At 33.2% G+C, this 21,233-nt stretch overlaps 1 protein-coding gene across 2 annotated transcripts in view; it reads left to right on the top strand.

Annotated features, from left to right (window-relative positions):
* The first annotated feature begins 2,608 nt into the window (after positions 1 to 2,608).
* The window catches only part of fgf12b (fibroblast growth factor 12b), a 56,465-nt gene continuing 37,840 nt past the window's right edge, over positions 2,609 to 21,233 (top strand). The window contains exon 1 of one of the 2 annotated variants that reach the window (XM_051129511.1): positions 2,609 to 2,934. In XM_051129511.1, the coding sequence (XP_050985468.1) occupies positions 2,910 to 2,934 (25 nt within the window). In that variant the 5' untranslated portion in view covers positions 2,609 to 2,909. Of the gene's footprint in view, positions 2,935 to 17,347; positions 17,772 to 21,233 lie in introns of those variants that run through there. The other variant, XM_051129509.1, reaches the window with a different exon arrangement.

The raw sequence follows: 21,233 nt of genomic DNA, 5'->3' as shown, positions 1-21,233 counted from the left end.
TGCACTGTTTAATAAAAAATAAATCAGAAAAAAAGATTTGCTTTAGGCGCTCCAATCTGAATCAAATGATTCGCGTACCCACACTAAAGTTCCGATCTGAATCAAATGATTCGCGATCCGCATTGAGAAGAATACGATCTGATTCAAAAGATTCGCGAACATCCGGAGCGCGGAACGCGAATCATACAATTCGCGAAGTTCGATTCGAGATTCGATTCGAGATCCGAAGTTCCGATCTGAATCAAAAGATTCACGAACCCATTCCAGTATTCCGATTGAATCAAACGATTCGCGATACGCGCTTTGAAGTCCCGATCCGATTGGAGCGCTTCGAAACAGTGAATCATTTTGCGACACAGTGGTTTAATTTGTTTATTCAGAGTTTCGAAAAGCTCAGATTCACCCATAACTATACGTGCTTTTTAAAATCATTACAAGCGATGTCGAAATTCGACTATGAATGGCTGTTTTGATCTGATTTTTTGCTATTGAATCGCTTGAACTAAATGATCGAACTCACGAGTTTGAATCAATCGGTGCGGTTCCAGGGCAAATGACTCACTCAATTGAATCTGTTTGTCTGTTCTTCCGCTTTTCGCGTCTTCAGCTAAAAAGTATGATGTTTGCAAATAAAATAGGCTATTTATATTTTCATTACAAACATCCATCACAAACCTACGAAGTAAAATCTCTGTCATAGAATTTTTATTGTTGCAAATTGCATTTTACATTTTATACCACCCCACACACAATATACAATCCTACCCAGCCCCAACAAAACAAAACAATCCTCAATTAACAGGAATGACATCTGAGGGAGAAAAAAAAAAACAAACAAACACAAGAAAAATAAATAAATAAATAAAAAATACAAATAACGATAATTAAAATAAATAAATAAATAAATAACATAAAATAATAATATCTCTCTATATATACACCTCCACTCAATCCACGTCTGAGGTTTTTAAATCATTAAAGAATGTGATAAATTGTTGCCATTTTTCAAAAAACAATTCTCCCCTACCTCTGATATTGTATTTAATTTTTTCAAGTTTTAAAAAGAAGGCCAAATCTTTCAGCCACAGTGAAATAGAGGGGGGTTGTGAGGAGGTCCAAGACAACAGTATTCTACGTCTGGCAAGAAGAGATGCAAAAGCCACAATGTCAGCCTGTTTCCGACTTAAAGGCTGACGTTGAGAAGGAACCCCAAAGATTGCAATCAAAGGACAATCAACTAATTTGACCCCTAGGACATCAGAAACTATTTTAAAGAAAGAATTCCAAAAGTTTTGCAACTTGGGACAGAAAGCAAACATATGGCTTAGGTTACATGGTGAAAGTTTACATTTGTCACACACATCTGAAACATTAGGATATATTTTAGAAAGTTTTGTCTTCGAAAGATCCTACGAAGTAAAATCTACAGGTGAGGTAGGCCTAAAGGTTTGTAGCTACTATAGTGAAATGGTATTTTAGTGGAAATGGTACATTTTTGTAAGACGGTCAGAGTTCCAAACAAAAATGTCTACATTTTCTAAATTATTTTTTTCTTTAGTCAAAATATTTATTTTTGTCACTGAAAAGTAATTAAAAGTATTTTTTTTATTTTGTCTTGTTAAATAATATTTTTTTTACCATGCTGTTTTAGACCTTAGTATAGTATGGTTGTATTTGAAGACCACATTAAATGGCAATAACCAATCATAATCAAACGCGTCTTTTTAAGTTTTGTTAAAAAACCTAATTTTACAGACTTGCATTTATTTTATTTTATTTATTTATTTATTTATTTTTGGTGCTATACAAATATTTAGATATTTATTATAATATATATGTATATTTATTATACTTTTATTTATTTTATTTACTGTATTATAATTACTATACGTGACCCTGATCCACAAAACCAGTAGCACGGTTTTGTATCTTTGTAGCAATAGCCAAAAACACATGGGTGATCAAAATGATCAATTTTTCTTTTATGCCAAAAATCATTAGAATATTAAATAAAGATCATGTTTCATTAAGATATTTAGTAAATTTCCTACTGTAAATATATCAGAACTTAATTATTGATTAGTAATAGGCCTATGCATTGCTAAGAACTTCATTTGGACAACTTTAAAAGTGATTTCCTCATTTTTTTTAATTTTTTTGCACCCTCAGGTTCCAGATATTCAAATAGTTGTATCTCAGCCAAATGTTGTCCTATCCTAACAAACCATACATAAATGGAAACCTTATTTATTCAGCTTTCAGATGTATAAATCAATTAAAAAAAAAGGCACTTATGACTGGTTTTGTGGTCCAGGGTCACATATAAGTATATAATAATAATTATGTATTACAGTTATTACACTCGAAATAAGTATATTTAAAAATCACTTGAATTTTAATCTTTATTATGCATTCTCACAGAAAATAAAATATATTAACAATTTTAATATTTGCAAAAATATTTGTAATTGCTCTACATGAATTAATATTAATATATCAGAGTAGCCTACCGTGATAATACAATCTCATCGCATTTGTACCATGGTGAAGTTGATCTGAGGATCACATCGGGACTCTTTTGTGAGGTGTCACATGACACCTGCGCTGACGTCACGCCCGTGTGTCTGATAGCGGCGGAGCTGCGGCAGCTCCCGTTAACGGCGCGCGGAACGAGCCCCGGTCAGACACACGCACACTCAGCATCAACAAGCACCACCACGCCCGCGATTCCGCCGTCGCCTCAGCACCGGACGGCGCGTGAAGTGATTGACAGCTGCTCTCACGTGAGAGTCGCGCCCGTGCGCTGCAGCGCAAGCCAGGAACCGACGCGAAGCGGACGGACGCAGCGAACAACGTGTCTTCATCATCGGCATCTTCATCCTCCGTGACCGACAGCAGCGCAACGGGAGATGGAGAGCAAAGACAAGAGCGCCGGTGAGCGACTGACGTCATTTCACGGACAGGGCGCTGTGTGTGCGTATGTACATGAGTGTGAGTGTAAGTGTGTGGGTGTGAGTGTGTGTTTGTGTGTGTGTGTAGACTGCGGTACTCAGGTCTGCTGTCCTGACGGGGTCTGGGTGGGGTGTGTGTGTGTGTGCGTGTGTGTGTGTGTGTATGTGTTCATATGTGATGCTCATCAGATGTCAAGCATGTGTGTGTGTGTGTTATCCATCTGCAGATGTTGTGTTAAAACATCCTGATGCAGCAGAAATGCCTCCCGCTTGGGGTTCGGCCAGGGAAGGGTGGTCTTCCTCCACACATCACATCCATCACAGTCCTGGGCGTGTGTGTGTATGTGTGTGTGTACCAGCAAGCTGTCGATACATCGAGTTCCTTCACACGTTGAGACACCTGTCTGCATCATACAACATGTTTTTGTCAGCGTTTGGGTGTAGCTGTGATTGTTTTTGTCTGTTAACATCAGTTTATTGATTTCAGGAGAGGTACAGATGGCATATGATGGTGTTCTTCCATGCAGTCATCAACATTCAGCACGGGTAGCGCTTTCGCTTTACTGCACCCGAATGTTCATGGGAAATATATGGAGTGTGTAGGAATATTTCAGATTTCGCATCAGACTAGTTACTGCACCTGAGTGTGTTTTGTTGCTGTGTTTTATGGCCCAGTATCCAGCACTAATAAATGGATTTGGGTCAGTCTGAATTTGATATATGTAGCTGTTCGTATGTGCGGTAAATACAGCGGCCCCAAAACCTATATAGGCTCTTAAAAATGTTCTTTATTGGCGGCTGTGTTTCTGCGAGAGCCCTTCGGAAGTTTCCATTGCACAAAGGCTCTTCGTAGATCATCAAATTGTTCTTCGCCATGGAAAAAATGGTGAAAGATTCTTTGAGGAACCCAAAATGGTTGTTAAACTCTTCAAAACTTTAATTGAACATGCAAAATAAATATTTTTTTCTCACTTTTTGCATTGACTTTTCAAATCAATTAACTGCTCTGGCAGTGTTTGAAGCAGATTATACCCGAAACATGAGTTGCTGGATTCTATCAACCTTATTTTTTAAAGTGGAACCAATTAAATTAAAAACAGCCTCTTTATTGGCATTGATGGTTCTGTGAAGAACATTAATATCCCTTTCCAAGTTTCTTTATAATGGAAAAAGGTTATTCAAACAGTTCTTTGGGGAGGCTTAAATGAATGTCATGTTCAAGAATTCTTTAATGTCTATAATTAGATGCAAAATATCAAGTGTGCATCTTCTCAAAACTAACTTTTTGCATGTATAAAGCAAGTTATGATTAAAACACACAAGTGCATGAACACAAGTTTGTTGAGTTGCTGAATTCTATCCACCTTATTTTTAACACAAAAGCAAGCTACACTCTTAAAAACAGGCTCTTTATTGGCATTTATGGTTCCATGAAGAACATTACAATCACAGAACCTTCCCATTGCACAAAAAGTTCCTTATAAAGGAAAAAGGTTCTTCAAAAAATGGCACTTCTAAGTTTCTTTAGGGAGCCCAAAATGCTTGAATGTCTAAATAGATGCAAAATATCAAATGTTCAACCAAATGCTACAGCAGGGGTACCCAACCCTGTTCCTGGAGATCGACATTTTGCAGAGTTTAGTTCCAACCCTAATCAAAACACACCTGTCTGTAATTATCAAGTGCTCCTTGAGATCCTAATTAGCTGGTTCAAGTGTGTTTGGTCAGGGTTAAAGCTGAACTCTGCAGGAAAGTCGATCTCCAGGACCAGGGTTGAGCACCCCTGTGCTACAGGATCTTTTCTCCGAACTAACTTTTTCCATAGAGTTTTTAAATCAGTACATTGCTGTGGCAGTGATTTTTAGTGCATGAAGCAAGTTAAGATCGAAACATGCAAGTGCATGAACACAAGTTTGTTTTCATGAGTTGCTGAATTCTATCCGCCTTATTTTTTAAAGCAGAATCAAGCTATGCTTTTAAAAACAGGCTTTTTATTAGCATTGATCTTTCATGAAGAACCTTTAACATCCATAGAACCTTTCCATTGCACAAAAGGTCCTTTATAATAGACAAAAGCTTTCTCAAATTGTTCTTCACTAAAAAAAATGGTTCTGATCACTGAAAGGTTCTTTAGGGAGCCTAAAATGCTTGAATGTCTATAATTAGATGCAAAATATCAAGTGTGCTACAGGATTTTTTCTTAGAACTAACTTTTTCCATAGAGTTTTTAAATCAGTACATTGCTGTGGCAGTGATTTTTAGTGCATGAAGCAAGTTAAGATCGAAACATGCAAGTGCATGAACACAAGTTTGTTTTCATGAGTTGCTGAATTCTATTCACCTTATTTTTTAAAGCAGAAGCAAGCTATGCTTTTAAAAACAGGCTTTTTATTAGCATTTATTGTTCATTATGAGCCTTTAACATCCATAGTACCTTTCCATTGCACAAAAGGTTCTGTATAATAGAAAAAGGTTTCTCAAATTGGTCTTTACTAAAGAAAAAATGGTTCTGATCACTGAAAGGTTCTTTGGGAGCCTAAAATGCTTTAATCTCTGTAATTAGATGCAAAATATAAAGTGTGCAACCAAACGCTACAGGATCTTTTCTCACATTTTAAATCAGTTAATTGCCGTGGCAGTGATTTTTAGCACATGTATGAAGCAAGTTATGATCGAAACATGCAAGTGGATGAACACAAGTTTGTTTTCATGAGTTGCTGAATTCTATCCGCCTTATTTTTTAAAGCAGAAGCAAGCTATGCTTTTAAAAACAGGCTTTTTATTAGCATTGATCTTTCATGAAGAACCTTTAACATCCATAGAACCTTTCCATTTCACAAAAGGTCCTTTATAATAGACAAAAGGTTTCTCAAATTGTTCTTCACTAAAGAAAAAATGGTTCTGATCACTGAAAGGTTCTTTAGGGAGCCTAAAATGCTTGAATGTCTATAATTAGATGCAAAATATCAAGTGTGCAACCAAATGCTACAGGATCTTTTCTCAGAAGTAGCTTTTTGCATTGAGTTTTTCAATCAATTAATTGCTGTGGCAATAATTTCTAGTGCATGTATGAAGTAAGTTATGATCAAAACGTAAGTGCATGAACACAAGTTTGTTTACTGCATTCTGTCAACCTTATTTATTTTTTTTTTTTTTTACCACAAAGCAAGCTACACTCTTAAAAACTCTCTCTTTATTGTCATTATTGATGGTTCCATGAATTAATATTCACAGAACCTTTCCATTGCTCAAAAGGTTCTTTATAATGGAAAAAGGTTGTTCTTCACTAAACAAAAAATGGTTCTTTTAAGAATTGATCACTTAAAGGTTCCTTGCCCAAAATGCTTGAATGCCACACTCAAAAATGCTTGAATGTCTAGATGCAAAATATCAGGTATGCAGCTAAATGCAACAGGATCTTTTCTCAGAACTAATTTTTTTTCAAGTGCATGAAAACAAGTTTGTTTTCATGAGTTGCTGCATTCTATCAACCTTATTTTTTAACTCAGAAGCAAGCTATGCTCTCAAAAACAGGCTTTGTTATTAGCATTGATGGTTCCATGAAGAACCTTTAACATCCATAGAACCTTTCCATTGCACAAAAGGTTCTTTATAATGGAAAAGGGTTGTTCAAATGGTTCTTCTAAGAGCTGCTCCTGGTTTTTTAGGGAAATGCTTGAATGTCTATAATTAGATGCAAAATATTAAGTGTGCAACCAAATGCTACAGTATCTTTTCTCAGAACTAACTTTTTGCATTGACTTTTCAAACCAGCAAATTTCTGTGGCAGTGATTCTAAGTGCAAGTGCATGAACACAAGTTTGTTTTGATGAGTTGCTGCATTTTATCAATCCAATTTTTATTGTAAAAGCAAGCTACACTCTTAAAAACAGGCTTTTTATTAGCATTGATGGTTCGATGAAGAACTTTTAACATCATTGCACAAAAGGTTCTTTATAATGGAAAAAGATTCTTCAAATTGTTCTTCACCAAAGAACACTGTTCATTTAAAGGTTCTTTGTGGAGCCCGAAATGGTTTTTACACTCTTAAAATTGCAAGTCACGCTCAACAATGCTTGAATGTCTATAATTAGATGCAAAGTATCAAGTGTGCCAAACAAATGCTGCATTATTTTATCTCACAACTAAGCTGTTGCATTGACTTTTCAAATCAGTTAATTGGTGTGACAGTGATATTTAGTGAATGTATGAAGCAAGTTATGGCTGAAAGTGCATGAACACAAGCTGCTGCATTCTATACACCTTTTATTTTAATGCAGCAAAAATGGTTCTTCTAAGAACCAATCACTACAAGTTGCAAAAGGTTTACAAAGGTTGCAATATTTATTTTAAAGTGTGTAAATTACACTAAAAATGGCAGAATGTCTATAATTAGATTCAAATTATCATGCATTCAAACAAATGCTGCAGGATCTTTTCTCAGAATTGACATTTTCCATTGATTCTTCAAGTCAATGAACTGGTGAAGTAGTCATTTTTATTAAATGTATGGCCAAAACATGCAAGTGCATGAATGTTTCATGAGTTTCTGTGTTCTATTCACCTTGTTTTTAAACATAAGTCACACTCAAAAATGCTTGTATGTCTGTACTTAGGTCCATCATATCAAGTGTGCAAACAGCATTTTTACTCAGAACTAATATTTTGCATTTACTTTGCAAATCAGTTAATTAGTGTGACAGTGTTTTTTTAGTGGATGTACGTGTAGTTATGAACAAAACATGAAAATATGTGACAAAAACAGTTGATTTCAAGTTCTTAAGTACCATTTTTTGTAATGTTGAAGACATTTTAATAATCTGAAGAACCTTTTGTGGAATGGAATGATTCCATGGATGTTAAAGGTTCTTTATGAACAAAAGATTACTAAAATGTTGTTTACAACATTATGCATAATGCTTCTTTTTAAGACATTCACTTAACACTGTTGCAATAGCATTGCATGAATCACATTTACTATGAAATGTTTTAAAAGAAACTTTATACCTTTTTAGTATCTTTATACCTTGAGGCATAAAACACATATCCTTAACAGTGCACTGAGAAGGAAGGTTCGATGGCGATTGTATACGTTGATCTGTGTGTTTGTAAACTGATAGTTAGTCGGGTGATACTCGCAATTGATTTTGGCTTAGACTGTCAGATGGCGAGACAACAAAGCAAAACACTGTTTCACACACGCAACATCTCAGTATCTGCATCTGGAGGAGTAAATCAATGTCAGTATATTCTTTTGCAGTCGGAATTGTTCTTTATTGTGGCTTGGCTTCATTTAAGGTCAGTGGGTAAATGTTATATTTAGCTAGTCTGAGACTTAGACTTGATAAATAATGTCTGGTCCACGTCGCAGCTTAGTCAAGCCAAAAACGCCTACTTGGACAGGAAGAGTTCCCAGATTGCTGCATTGAGCATCACCATGTAAAATCTTATGTTTGATACACTTAGTAGTAGGTAAACTAGTTATCCACTAAGTCAGACAAACAGAAATATGATGGTTGGTCAATTTACATGTTAGTCAGATTGACAGAAGTGGTCGTTCTTGATCAAAGCAAGCCCAGAAATGGATCAAATTGTGAATAAGCAAGATGATAAAGAGCTAAATCGAGGCTTTGGTTGTATATGTACAGGAGAACACAGGCTGTTTATGTGCTGCTGTGCTAGTGATGGCTGTTCATTCGAGTACAGGTGAATGCTGGGAAATGGCAGGCCACCTGAGAGCACTTTGTTTACCGTCGCTCAGGGATTTTTAAAGGTGCACTCATGTATACACTAGCATTCAGTATTACAGTTTGATTGAAAATACAGTAAAAGCTGTCATATTGTGGAATATTATTTAAATTTCAAATAGCTGTTTTCTATGTGAATATCTGTTAAAATGTAATTTATTCCTGTGATCAAAGCTGAATTTTCAGCATCCTTACTTCAGTTTTCAATGTCACATGATCCTTCAGAAATCATTCTGAAATGCTGATTTCATGCACATTTCTGATTATTATCAATGTTGAAAACCGCTGTGCTGTAGACAATGTTTTAGATATGTATTTGGGTGTGTGTTATGGTGCATTTGCATGAATCTGACAGCAGGTGGCGGTAGACAGTGAGCGAGCAATAGAGAGAAAAACCTCCATCAGAATGATTTATTGCTGCAGGTGCATCAGATCACACACGCAGTGAAAGCATTATATCATAAAAATGAAACATGGATCGAGCATGTCAAAATGATTTTAGATGGACATGAGAAAATCTCCATCTGTGTGTGTTTCATTAGTGTGAACTGTCTTTTGCTGACTTAAGTATCTGTCTATCCTTCTAAACACACACAGAAGATGGAGTGAATCTCTGAGACTGTCAGAATCCTGCCTCACATTCGTATCGTCATCTTCTCTGTGTGTCATTAAAGGAGAAGTTCACTTCCAGAACAACAATTTACAAATAATTTACTCACCCCCTTGTCATCCAAGATGTTCATGTCCTTCTGTCTTCAGTCATAAAGAAATTATGGTTTTTGAGGAAAACAGCATTTTCTTCATATAATGGACTTCAATTGTGCCCCCAATTTTAAACTTCCAAAATGTAGTTTAAATGCAGCTTCAAAGGCTCTAAATGATCCCAGCTGAGGAAGAAGGGACTTATCTAGCGAAACGATCGGTCATTTTTTTCAAAAAATAAACATTTGTATGTTTTTTTAAGCACAAAAGCTGGTGTAGCACAGGCTCTGGAATGCGCGTTCTTGAATGATTCGTTCATTATGAACGAATCTTTAATGTGACTCATGAAGAACAAGTCGTCTCTGGGAGTGATTCGTTCAGTTGCGCATGCGCAACATCCTATTAGGTTCTGTGCTGGAATTAGTTCACCTGTTTCGAGTCTTGGGGTTTTTCAAGTCGTTCGTTCATCTTATGGGGCTGTCACGTGATTCTGATTTTGCTAAAATTAATGAAATGACTTGAAAACAGATTGGTTCATTTTGCTGAACGAGACTCAAAGGTCCGAGTCGGTAAAATGATCCGAACTTCCCATCACTACTACGAATCACGTCTAAGTTCATCGTCTGTGTACTCCGGCTCAAAAAGGTAGAGTATGGCGAAAAACTCCATCTTATTTTCTCCTACAACTTCAGAATCGTCAGACATCGTTGTACCTTTTTGTTTGTAAACAGTGTTTGACTTACTTGCACTTTCTTAGTTTTTGAGTGTTCGCTTTGTAAACACTGGATCTGTAGTTCCGCGTGACCTTTCGACGTGATTCAATAGTACGTGAACGCGCATGCCAGAACCTGTGCTACACAAGCTTTTGTGCTTAAAAAGTATACAAATTTTTATTTTCCGAAAATGAGCGATCGTTTCGCTAGATAAGACCCTTCTTCCTCGGCTGGGATCGTTTAGAGCCTTTGAAGCTGCATTTAAACTATTATTTGGAAGTTCAAAATAGGGCGCACAATTGAAGTCCATTATATGAAGAAAAATCCTGAAATGCTTTTCTCAAGAACCATAATTTCTTTACGACTGAAGACAGAAAGATATGAACATCTTGGATGACAAGGGGGTGAGTACATTATTTGTAAATTGTTGTTCTGGAAGTGGACTTCTCCTTTAATGAAATCATTGATTTGTGTTTGTGTGTGTGTTGTGGCCTCTTGACCTTGGATAGATGGAAGTGTGTTTGATTTAGGCCTGTCCACATGACTAATGGCACCTTTGACCTTTCCCTTGCATAAACACGTACACACACGTACACACTGGAAACTGTACTTTCTGCCCTTTTGGATTGTCAAAAAAACCTTTATTTTGTATGATTTAGAAATTTGTTTCCTCATAAAGACCAACAATGTCCCCACAATGATTTTGGATATTGCCATCTATTTTGTTTCCATAACATAGGGTATACCTGAACCAGACACACTTTCTTTCTCACACACACACACACGCGCACATACTCACACAGTATACAAATAGGTGTTGTGGAAAGCCTTAAATACCAGCCATCACATGGTGACATGCTGTAAACATGATTCATTCAATCACACGACCTCACTGTGTCACAGAGTTCACGAACACACTGACATTTCTCATTAATAACACTTAAACAGCACAGGCTTTACACTATTCAACACAAACACGTATATAATATTTGTAAAACATTATTCCTTTCACAACTTGTTTAAAAGGGAAGTTTTATTTGTCTCATATTGAATGTGTTCATACATGTATCATTCTGATTGTTTGCAATGTCCAATCATTAGTTAGGAGAAGTCACATGACCGAGACCATGCAGAAGTTTAGGGCAGTAAATCTTTCAGTTGACAGTGAACTGATTTCACTGGTTTTCATTTTTTGAGTTGATTCAAGTAACATTTTAAAATGTGTTTACAGACTTCACCTAATCTGTTCTAGGCAAGGAAAAAAGACAAACTATTTCAGGTTGTTTATTGCACCAAAAGTGACTGTAAAGGAATATCATTGCCTACATTTAATGAACATACAGGCTTGTTGCAAACAGTGTTGTAATTGTTAACTAAAACTAAAATTATAACTATTAAAAATAATTTTCAATAATTGATAAAAAGCTGAAATCAAATAAAATGCAGTAAGATTAGTTAAAATGTAACAGAGAATTAGAAATGTTGCCATGGCAACAATAAAATATATTTTATATATATACTTACATACTTAAATATACATATTATATGTGACCCTGGACCACAAAAACAGTCTTAAGTAGCACGGATATATTTGTAGTAGTAGCCAAATATACATTGTATGGGTCAAAATTATACATTTTTCTTTTATGCCAAAAATAATTAGGATATTAAGTAAAGATTATGTTCCATGAAGATATTTTGTAAATTTCCTACTGTAAATATATCAAAACTTAATTTTTGATTAGTCATATGCATGGCTAAGAACTTCATTTGGACAACTTTAAAGGTTATTTTCTCATTATTTAGATTTTTTATTTATTTTACAACAATTTTTAAATAGTTGTATCTTAATATCACTTATTTTACTATATATATATATATATATATATACACACACATATACACGTGTTACACACACATATAATATATATATATATATATATATATATATATTTTTTTGTATAATATATAGAAAGCTATATAGAAATATATTAAAAAAACAATTATAAATGCACATACAATTATTAAATGTAAACTGAATCTAAAGGGAAAACTTAAAATACAAAAATAAAATAATAAATATTATAATAGATGTATAAAGACTAAAATAGCACTGCTTGGAACATAGCAAACAAAGAGCAACATGGCTCTTTCCAATATGTATTCCAGTAAAACTGCTCATTATTTTGTAATCAGTTACTTATTACAAAATAATATTAGCATTGCAATATCACTTTTTATCAGTAGTGTTATCAGTAGTAGCCTTGTGCTGAATCACTCCATCAATTGCCAGCTCACATTTGATTCATTTGTGCTCATAAATATGTATTCATTTCATATTGCATATCACATATGCAAGTAATATTCCTGGGAAAATGCGTGTGCAGTAATCGGATCGGTTTATGTGGTTCATTCTGCTGTCAGATGTGTGAGCGTGTCAGTCAGGTTGCCAAATCTGCAGCATAAACTGTGTCAAGTTGCTTCATCTGGTCTGCTGACGTTCAAACAGCCCGACTTGCATTTAAGCCCTTCAACACATGTGAAATAGTGCTTGTGAGAAAGAAAACCTCACATCTCTTTCTTAAATTAAGTTTTTGTTTGACCGTGAACAACTCATGGACAAACAGATTTTTTATTGGTTGCTTTGTCACCCCACCCACGCTAAAATATCATTGGTCAAAAATCAAATATTAAACAGCAGATACAGTATGTTCTTATTGTCCTGTAGTGTTGGGTTACAGCCGTGTGTCCCAGAATGATGCTGCTTGAGTATTTCATACCAGGGAGGTGTAATATTCCTGAAGAAAGCGTGCAGCATGCAGGTTTTGTACGTCTGAGGGCTGTTGATATGAATGGTTTGCTGACTTTTGTTGTTGTTTTGTCATTATTGTGAAGTATTTGTTGTGCTGCGATATTAAGAGCTAATATTTTGCATTGATTGTCACTGTTTTGAGGTCTAAATGCAACCTCCTAAAGCTACATTTGAGGTCAAAAGTTTACATACATTTTACCAAAATTAGAGACGTCATACAAATTGCATGTTATTGTGTATTTAGTTCTGACCTGAAGAAGATATTTCACATAAAAGATGTTTACATATAGACCACAAGAGAAAATAATAGTTGAATTTATAAAAATTACCCTTTTCAAATGTTTGCATATGCTTGATTCTTCATACTGTTGTTATCTGAACGGTCCACAGCTGTGTTTTTTTATTTAGTGATAGTTATTCATGAGTCCCTTGTTTGTCCTGAACAGTTAAACTGCCTGCTATTCTTCAGAAAGAAAATCCTTCAGGTTCCACAAATTCTTTGTTTTTTCAGCATTTTTGTGTGTTTGAACCCTTTCCAACGACTCTGATTTTGAGATGCATCTTTTCACACTGAGGACTGAGGGACTCATATGCAACTATTACAGAAGGTTCAAACGCTCACTGATGCTTCAGAATGAAAAACCATGCATTAAGAGCTGGGGGGTGAAAACTTTTGAACAGAATCAAGACAGATTTTTCTTATTTTGCCTAAATATAACTTTTTTAAAATTTAGTACTGCCCTTCAGAAGCTACTTACATGTTGCCCAGAAGGCAAAATAAGTTAAATTTACCCTGATCTTCAAATTCCAAAAGTTTTCACCCCCCCGGCTCTTAATGCATTGTGTTTCCTTTTGGAGCATCAGTGAGCGTTTGAACCTTCTGTAATAGTTGCATTTGAGTCCCTCAGTTGTCCTCAGTGTGAAAAGATGGATCTCAAAATCATAGAGTCATTGTTAGAAAGGGTTCAAATGCACAAAAATGCTGAAAAAACAAAGAATTTGTGGGACCTAAAGGATTTTTTCTGAAGAACAGCAGGCAGTTTAACTGTTCAGAACAAACAAGAGAGTCATGAACAACTATCACTAAACAAAAACACAGCTGTGGATCATTCATGTAACAACACAGTAGTAAGAATCAAGTGTATGTAAACTCTTGAACAGGGTCATTTTTATTAATTCAACTATTATTTTCTTTTGTGGACTATATGTAAACATCTTTTATGTGAAGTATCTTATTCAGGTCAGTACTAAATAAAAAACAACATGCATTTTGTATGACCCCTTTTATTTTGGTAAAATAATGAGCATTTTGCATTTTCTGCAAGGTGTATGTAAACTTTTGACCTCAGCTGTATATCCCAGATATATTTGTTTTCTAAAGTAAATGCATCCTTATAAACAAATACAGCATAGTGTCCTATAAAACTACAAAGATTATTGAAGTATGTTTTACACAAAAATACTATTTGAGTTGTTTTAAAGTGAATTCTACACTAAAAATAATTTTCACTCATAAAGTGCTAGTAAATTCCGCAAATACTTACAAAGAAACATCAAATTACACATTAAAGGTGAAATTTTAAAAGAAAGACTGAATTTGTGTTTTTTTTTTTTTTTTTTGTAAAATGTACTCCAATAATCTTACTTAATAACCTACTTGCAACAAAACATTTTTTACAGTGTTCAGTATGTAAAAATAAATATTGTACACAATACTTTGACATTGTCAAGTTTGATTTTGCATTTATAATCCAATTTTTTTTGTACAAATGTATTCACTTTCCGAGTGAATCTTACATTTTGCATAATAAAAATTCTTACTTTAGTGTTATTTTATTTTAGTTTTTCAAACTGTAACACAAAATATTAATACAGTTTGTTTTTATTAACTCTATAAAGCATGCTGTATCATATTTGATGCACGAATTTAAGGCCTCTAAATGATCAAAAATTGTAAAATCAAAACAAAAAACAATCTAATTATATAATTAGTGTAATTGTACAAACATCCACCTTCAAATGTTTTTTGCTGTCAGTTCTTTACAGATTTTTATAAAGCAAACGTAAGAATAATTTTGATATTGTTAGTACATTTCATGATAAACACTTAACACTTAGCAACTCAAATATCATTAAAACAGCATATTTGTGAGTTAAAAGGTCCATTACACTAAAAATGATCTAGTATTTTACAGCCCCCTGCTGGTCAACAGCAACAACAACGTCACAAACTTCCATTAGCAGTTTGATTTGACGACACGCGTTCTCCTGCAAACACACACGTTTACAGCTGCGTTTAACCCTGCCCTTCTTGTGCAGCTGCGCTTTCTCTGTATGTGTGTGTGCGTTATGAAGAATCCTCCTGCACAGCACTTTGAGTCTGTAAACAGCATTATAAATAGCTCTCGCTCTCAGTAACACCAACTTCACTCTCAGAATAGACGCCGGCGGCTCTATTACGCATGCGGGACGCGCAGATCCCGTTTCTCACACTGGTGTTCCTTACAGACTTTCTTAATTACTTCTGATAGATCGTGGTTGGAGACATGGGTCCATGTGTGTTGAAGGTAGTTATAGACACCATTATAGAGGCAGATGCAGATGCACATGACATTTATAAAAGATCAGCTTGTCATCATAAAAACAGAGACGAATAATAATGCACGCAATATCTGCACAAAGACATTGGCTGTGTAGGCTGCTGTACTGTACACAATATACACAGATTTTTTTGAAAATATCTAGTAGACTAGCAAAGTACACTGTATCTATTATGCAATGCACTTGATTTGACATATTACATCCAGTGTGATGCAAATATGCAAGAGAATAAACTGGACGAGATATTACCATAATATCTAATTAATAACGTAATAAATCATTGTTTGCTGCTAAAAGTTTCAAACATTTAAATTTTAATCTTTAGTCACATTTTCTCTCACATAAAGTGTGAAGCAAATAATAATAAAATATTTTACACTAATGTATTTGTATACCATCATCATATTTCTGCTGCATTTAGTTTATACTGGTTTTAATACACTTTAATAAATCTTAAAAAGAAACCTCAAAATAAAATGGTCATAGGCTGCACTTTGCAATTATGCAAATAATATATATTTTTAAAATATTACATTTATTGTTTTGCAAGATTCACTCAGAAAGTGCCAGAAAAATAAGACGTTTAAACAAAATTTAAATTTTTCCATATTGCCTTATGATATATACTGATATATTATTTGTAATGTAATTATAATATAATTATATATATACCTTTGTCACATTTTTACTGCATTTATTTATTTAATTATTTATTATTTTTAATTATTTATTATTTAATCATTTATTTTTGTGCAAATTGTATTTGAATTTTGTCTTACTGTTAAAATAAAATTAATATGCTCTGAAAGTAGGTTGCATTTTTATTATGCAAAATATTTTTTTTAAATATGACATTAAATATTTTGTAAGATTTACCCAGAAAGTAACAGAAAGTTTAGACATTTCTACACCAAATTTAAACTACAATCTGTAATCACTTATTTCTCTCACATTTCTCAAAACAACTGGTGATATATTATTTTAATATATAATATAATTATTTTATATATACACATTTGTTGTCTTGTACCACATTTATTTAAATATTTATTATACCTTTATTTATTATTTAATTATTTATTTTAAATAAAGTGCAAATTGTATTGAAATTTTGTCTTACCGTTAAAAAATAATTCTTAAAAATAATATGCTCCCAAAGTAGGCTACATTTTTAATATGCAAAATATTTTTTTCTTATTATGATGTTTAACATTTCATAAAATTCACCCAGAAAGTTCAGAAATTTCTACACTGAATTTAAATTATAGTCTATAATCACATTTTCCCCTCACATTTCTCACAAATTATGGTATTTTAAATGCAAAATATATATGAACCTTTGTCATATTTTGTACTGCATTTAATTTATTTAATTTATAATTATTTTTAAATTATTTTTATATTTAAATCTTATAAAATAAATCTTATTAAATCTTATAAATATTTTTAGATTTAAATCTTATATTTAAATCTAAAAATAATTTGCTCCTAAAGTATTTTTTCTTAAAATATGGTAGTAATATTTTGTAAGATTTACCCAGAAAGCAACAGAAAGTTCAGAGTTTTCTACAAAATAAATAAATAAATAAACAAATAAACAAACTGGATGTGACAATGTTATAGTACTGTGTGAAATATTTATGGTTGCATACTGTAAAATATTAGTTTTTTTTATTGTAAATAAAAGACGAAAATTAATTGGACTCTTTTACAAAAAAACACTATTTCTTTTTTCTACTTCAAAATTTCACATTTATTTCATTGTGTTACTTGCCACTTCTTTGTAATTATTTCTGAAATGTATCAGTAATTTCTTTGTGAAAATCAGCAGTAAGCAGTATTTACTTCAAATGCATGCATTAAGCAGTAAGCAGTGCATTAGTATTGCATTCTGAACCACTCACACACACACACACACACACATCTCTATTACAGACACACCCCCTCTAACACACACACCACATTTGCACAGGCAAATATCAGGGGAGCACAGACGGTCACTCGCTCGATGACAGTGTTTTACTTACAGAGAGAGACACAGACAGACTCAGACACACATTTTGATAAATCAGACACACATTTACAGGTCTGGTTTTAAACCGGTGCGGTTCACACACACTCAGGCGTGTGTGAGAGGCCATGACGCGTTACTGTAGTCTGTTCCGTCGGCTGCTGTCTCACGGCAGTAAAGGAGAGGATGAGGATGAGGAGGAAGGCCCGGCGAAGATCATCAGCACTGAACCCGGTCAGTCTCTGTGAAGTCATTAGAGCTGCATTAGTGTCAGACCGACTGACGCTAATGAGTTTGTCCTTTTCTGATCCTGTTTACAATGATTTCACTGCATGTTCTTCTAAAGTAGTTTGTCTTTATTAACTTTTAACAAACTTTCTCTGCCTCTGAAATGACTTTCTGCTGATGAAATTAAGACTGTGTGGATGTGGAAAAATAATATCAATCAATATTATCAAAGCCTTACGATCACATTCTAATCAAATCCTGCTGGATAATATAATGCTACGACCGCATCATTTCTTGTTTGATAATCTGCTTCTCTCAGTAATGCATTTTTTTTCTTTTTTTTTTAAGAAATTAATATTTCTATTAATCAAGGATGCATTCAATCGATCAAAAGAGACAGTAAAGACATTTATAATGTGATAAAAGTTTTCAAATAAATGCAGTTCTTTTGAACTTTCTATTCATCAAAGAATCCTGAAAAACAAATGTATCACAGTTTCCACAAAGTGTTACATTGACAATCATATTAGAATGATTTCTGAAGTATCTTAAGACTTGTGTAATGATGCTGAAAATTCAGCTTTGATAATGGAAATAAATTACATTTTGCAGTATATTCAAGTAGAAAACACTTATTTTAAATTCTAATAATTTTTCACAATTTTTACAGTATTTTTCTTCTAAAGTAATTTGTCTTTATTATCTTTTAACAAACTTTCCCCGCCTCTGAAATGATTTTAATTTTCTGCTGATGAAATTAAGACTGTGTGAATGTGGAAAAATAAGATTAATCAATATTATCAAAGCCTTACAATCACATTCTAATCAAATCTTGCTGGATAATATAATGTTATGCCCACATCACTTCCTGTTTAACATTCTGCTTCTCTCAATAATACACTTTTTTTTTTAAAGAAATTAATATTTCTATTAACCAAGGATGCTTTAAAATGATCAAATGTGACAGTAAAGACATTTATAATGTGATAAAAGTTTTCTATTTCAAATAAATGCTGTTCTTCTGAACTTTCTATTCATCAAAGAATCCTGAAAAATAAAATGTAGCAGTTTCCACAAAGTGTTACATTGACAATAATATTAGAATGATTTCTGAAAGATCATGTGACACTTGAGACTTGTGTAATGTGTAATGGAAATAAATGACATTTTGCAATATATTTAAGTAGAAAACACTTATTTTAAAATCTAATAATATTTCAATTTTTTTTTACAGTATTTTTCTTCTATAGTAGTTTGTCTTTATTATCTTTTAATAAACTTTAAAAGACTGTGGAAGTGGAAAAAAAATATTAATCAATATTATCAAAGCCTTAAGATCACATTCTAATCAAATCCTGCTGGATAATATAATGCTACGACCGCATCATTTCTTGTTTGATAATCTGCTTCTCTCAGTAATGCATTTTTTTTTCTTTTTTTAAAGAAATTAATATTTCTATTAACCAGGGATGCATTAAAATGATCAAAAGTAACAGTGAAGACATTTATAATGTGATAAATGTTTTCTCTTTCAAATAAATGCAGTTCCTTTGAACTTTCTATTCATCAAAAATGTCCTGAAAAATAAAATGTATCACAGTTTCCACAAAATGTTACATTGACAATAATATTAGAATGATTTCTGAAAGGTTGTGTGTAATGATGCTGAAAATTCAGTTTTGATTTTGGAAATAAATTACATTTTACAATATATTCACATGGAAAACACTTATTTTAAATTCTAATAATATTTCACAATTTTTACAGTATTTTTGATCAAATAAATGCAGCCTTGCTGAGCAGGAAAACTCTTTTGAGTCGTATTGAGGGTGTTTAATGCATGGCGAAATGTGAGTGCTGTTAAATGTTAAACTAATTAGTGAAGCTGCTGGTGAATGACTCATTAAATCTGAAGTTGGTTTGCTGCAGAGCTGCTGGTCAATGAGTTCTTTGGTGTTTAATTAGAGTTACTGTAAGCTGTGTTACAGTTATTAATATCATGGCACACTGTCACATTCTGCAAGTGATTGTGGTGTTTAAAATGTTTGAGTTGATGCTGTGAAGTTTTGGAAGAGTCTAGTGGTTTAGACATGTGCTGTTATAATACGATATATCAGGATAATGAACATGTGATATTGCTATCGTGAATAGTTATATATTATTTAGATTTTTAGAATGCATTTATTGTTATATCTGTCGTTCTGTTGTTCTGTCTTGCATCTATTGTTATGTATTCTTATATTCTTAATTTTTTGTAAGTGCCTTTGGATGAAAGCTTCTGCTGAAGGCAAAGCCAGTTTAGTTTGAGGGTTGCTGAGAGTTCAGCTTTGCACTCACCCTTGTGCTAAATTAAGAGCGGTTCATGTCACATTTGACAAAAGCCTCTGTGAAGTGTCGGATTGGAACATCATTAATGCCATTTTTAGCAGTGATGGCATTATATTTCCGTGGATAATAATCATGGATGGCTGTGTTTAATTTTTTTTTTGTCTGACCGGGTGTGACGTATCGCTCTGTTAGTGTTGTTGTGTGCGTCTCAGATCCAATGAGCACAACAGACCGAAATAATGATGGCAATCATAATGAAGAGGGATTTGTGTGGATTAGCAGTGTGTGTGTCGCTTTCTCTGCCGTAAAAGAAGCTCAACACTGTATAAAAATACTTTAATAAAAATATCAATTGCACTCTCCAGTTCCTCACGCCATTCTTTATCTCTCTGTTCATCATCTTTGCTCTTTTCTTGCTTCACTTCTTAAAGTATGAGCTTTGAACATTTGAAATACACTACCAGTCAAAAGTCTTTGAACAGTAAGACTTTTAATGTTTCTTCTGCTCTGTGAAATATTTTTACTGTTTAAAATAGCTGCTTTCTATTTGAATATATATTAAAATGTAATTTATTCCTTTGATCAAAGCTGAATTTTCAGCATCATTACTCCAGTCTTCAGTGTCACAAGATCCTTCAGAAATCATTCTAATATGCTGATTTGCTGTTAAAGAAATATTTTTATTATTAGTATTATTATTTTCAATATTTAAAACAGTTGAGTACTTTTTTAGGGGATTCTTTGATGAAAAAAAGCATCTGCATTTATCTGAAACAAAAAGCTTTTGGAACATTATAGGAAAGATGGAAAGAAATTATAGAAAAGAATAATTTTATTTAGCAAGGATGCTTTAAATTGTTCAAAAGTTATGATAAAGACATTTATAATGTTACAAAAGATTTCTATTTCGGATAAATGCTGTTCTCCTGAGCTTTCTAATCATCAAAGAAACCTGAAAAAAATCTACTCAGCTGTTTTCAACATAATAATAATAATAATAATAATAATAATAATAATAATAATAATAAATGTTTTTTGAGCAGAAAATCCAAATATTAGAATGATTTCTGAAGGATCATGCAAAGATTTCAGCTTTGAAATCACAGGAATAAATAACATTTAAAATATATTCAAATAGAA

This window comes from Labeo rohita, chromosome 15 (genome assembly GCF_022985175.1).
Source record: "Labeo rohita strain BAU-BD-2019 chromosome 15, IGBB_LRoh.1.0, whole genome shotgun sequence".
Classification (NCBI taxonomy): domain Eukaryota; kingdom Metazoa; phylum Chordata; class Actinopteri; order Cypriniformes; family Cyprinidae; genus Labeo; species Labeo rohita.
The sequence above is the reverse complement of the archived record's forward strand: the minus strand, read 5'-3'. Positions and strand labels throughout refer to the sequence as shown.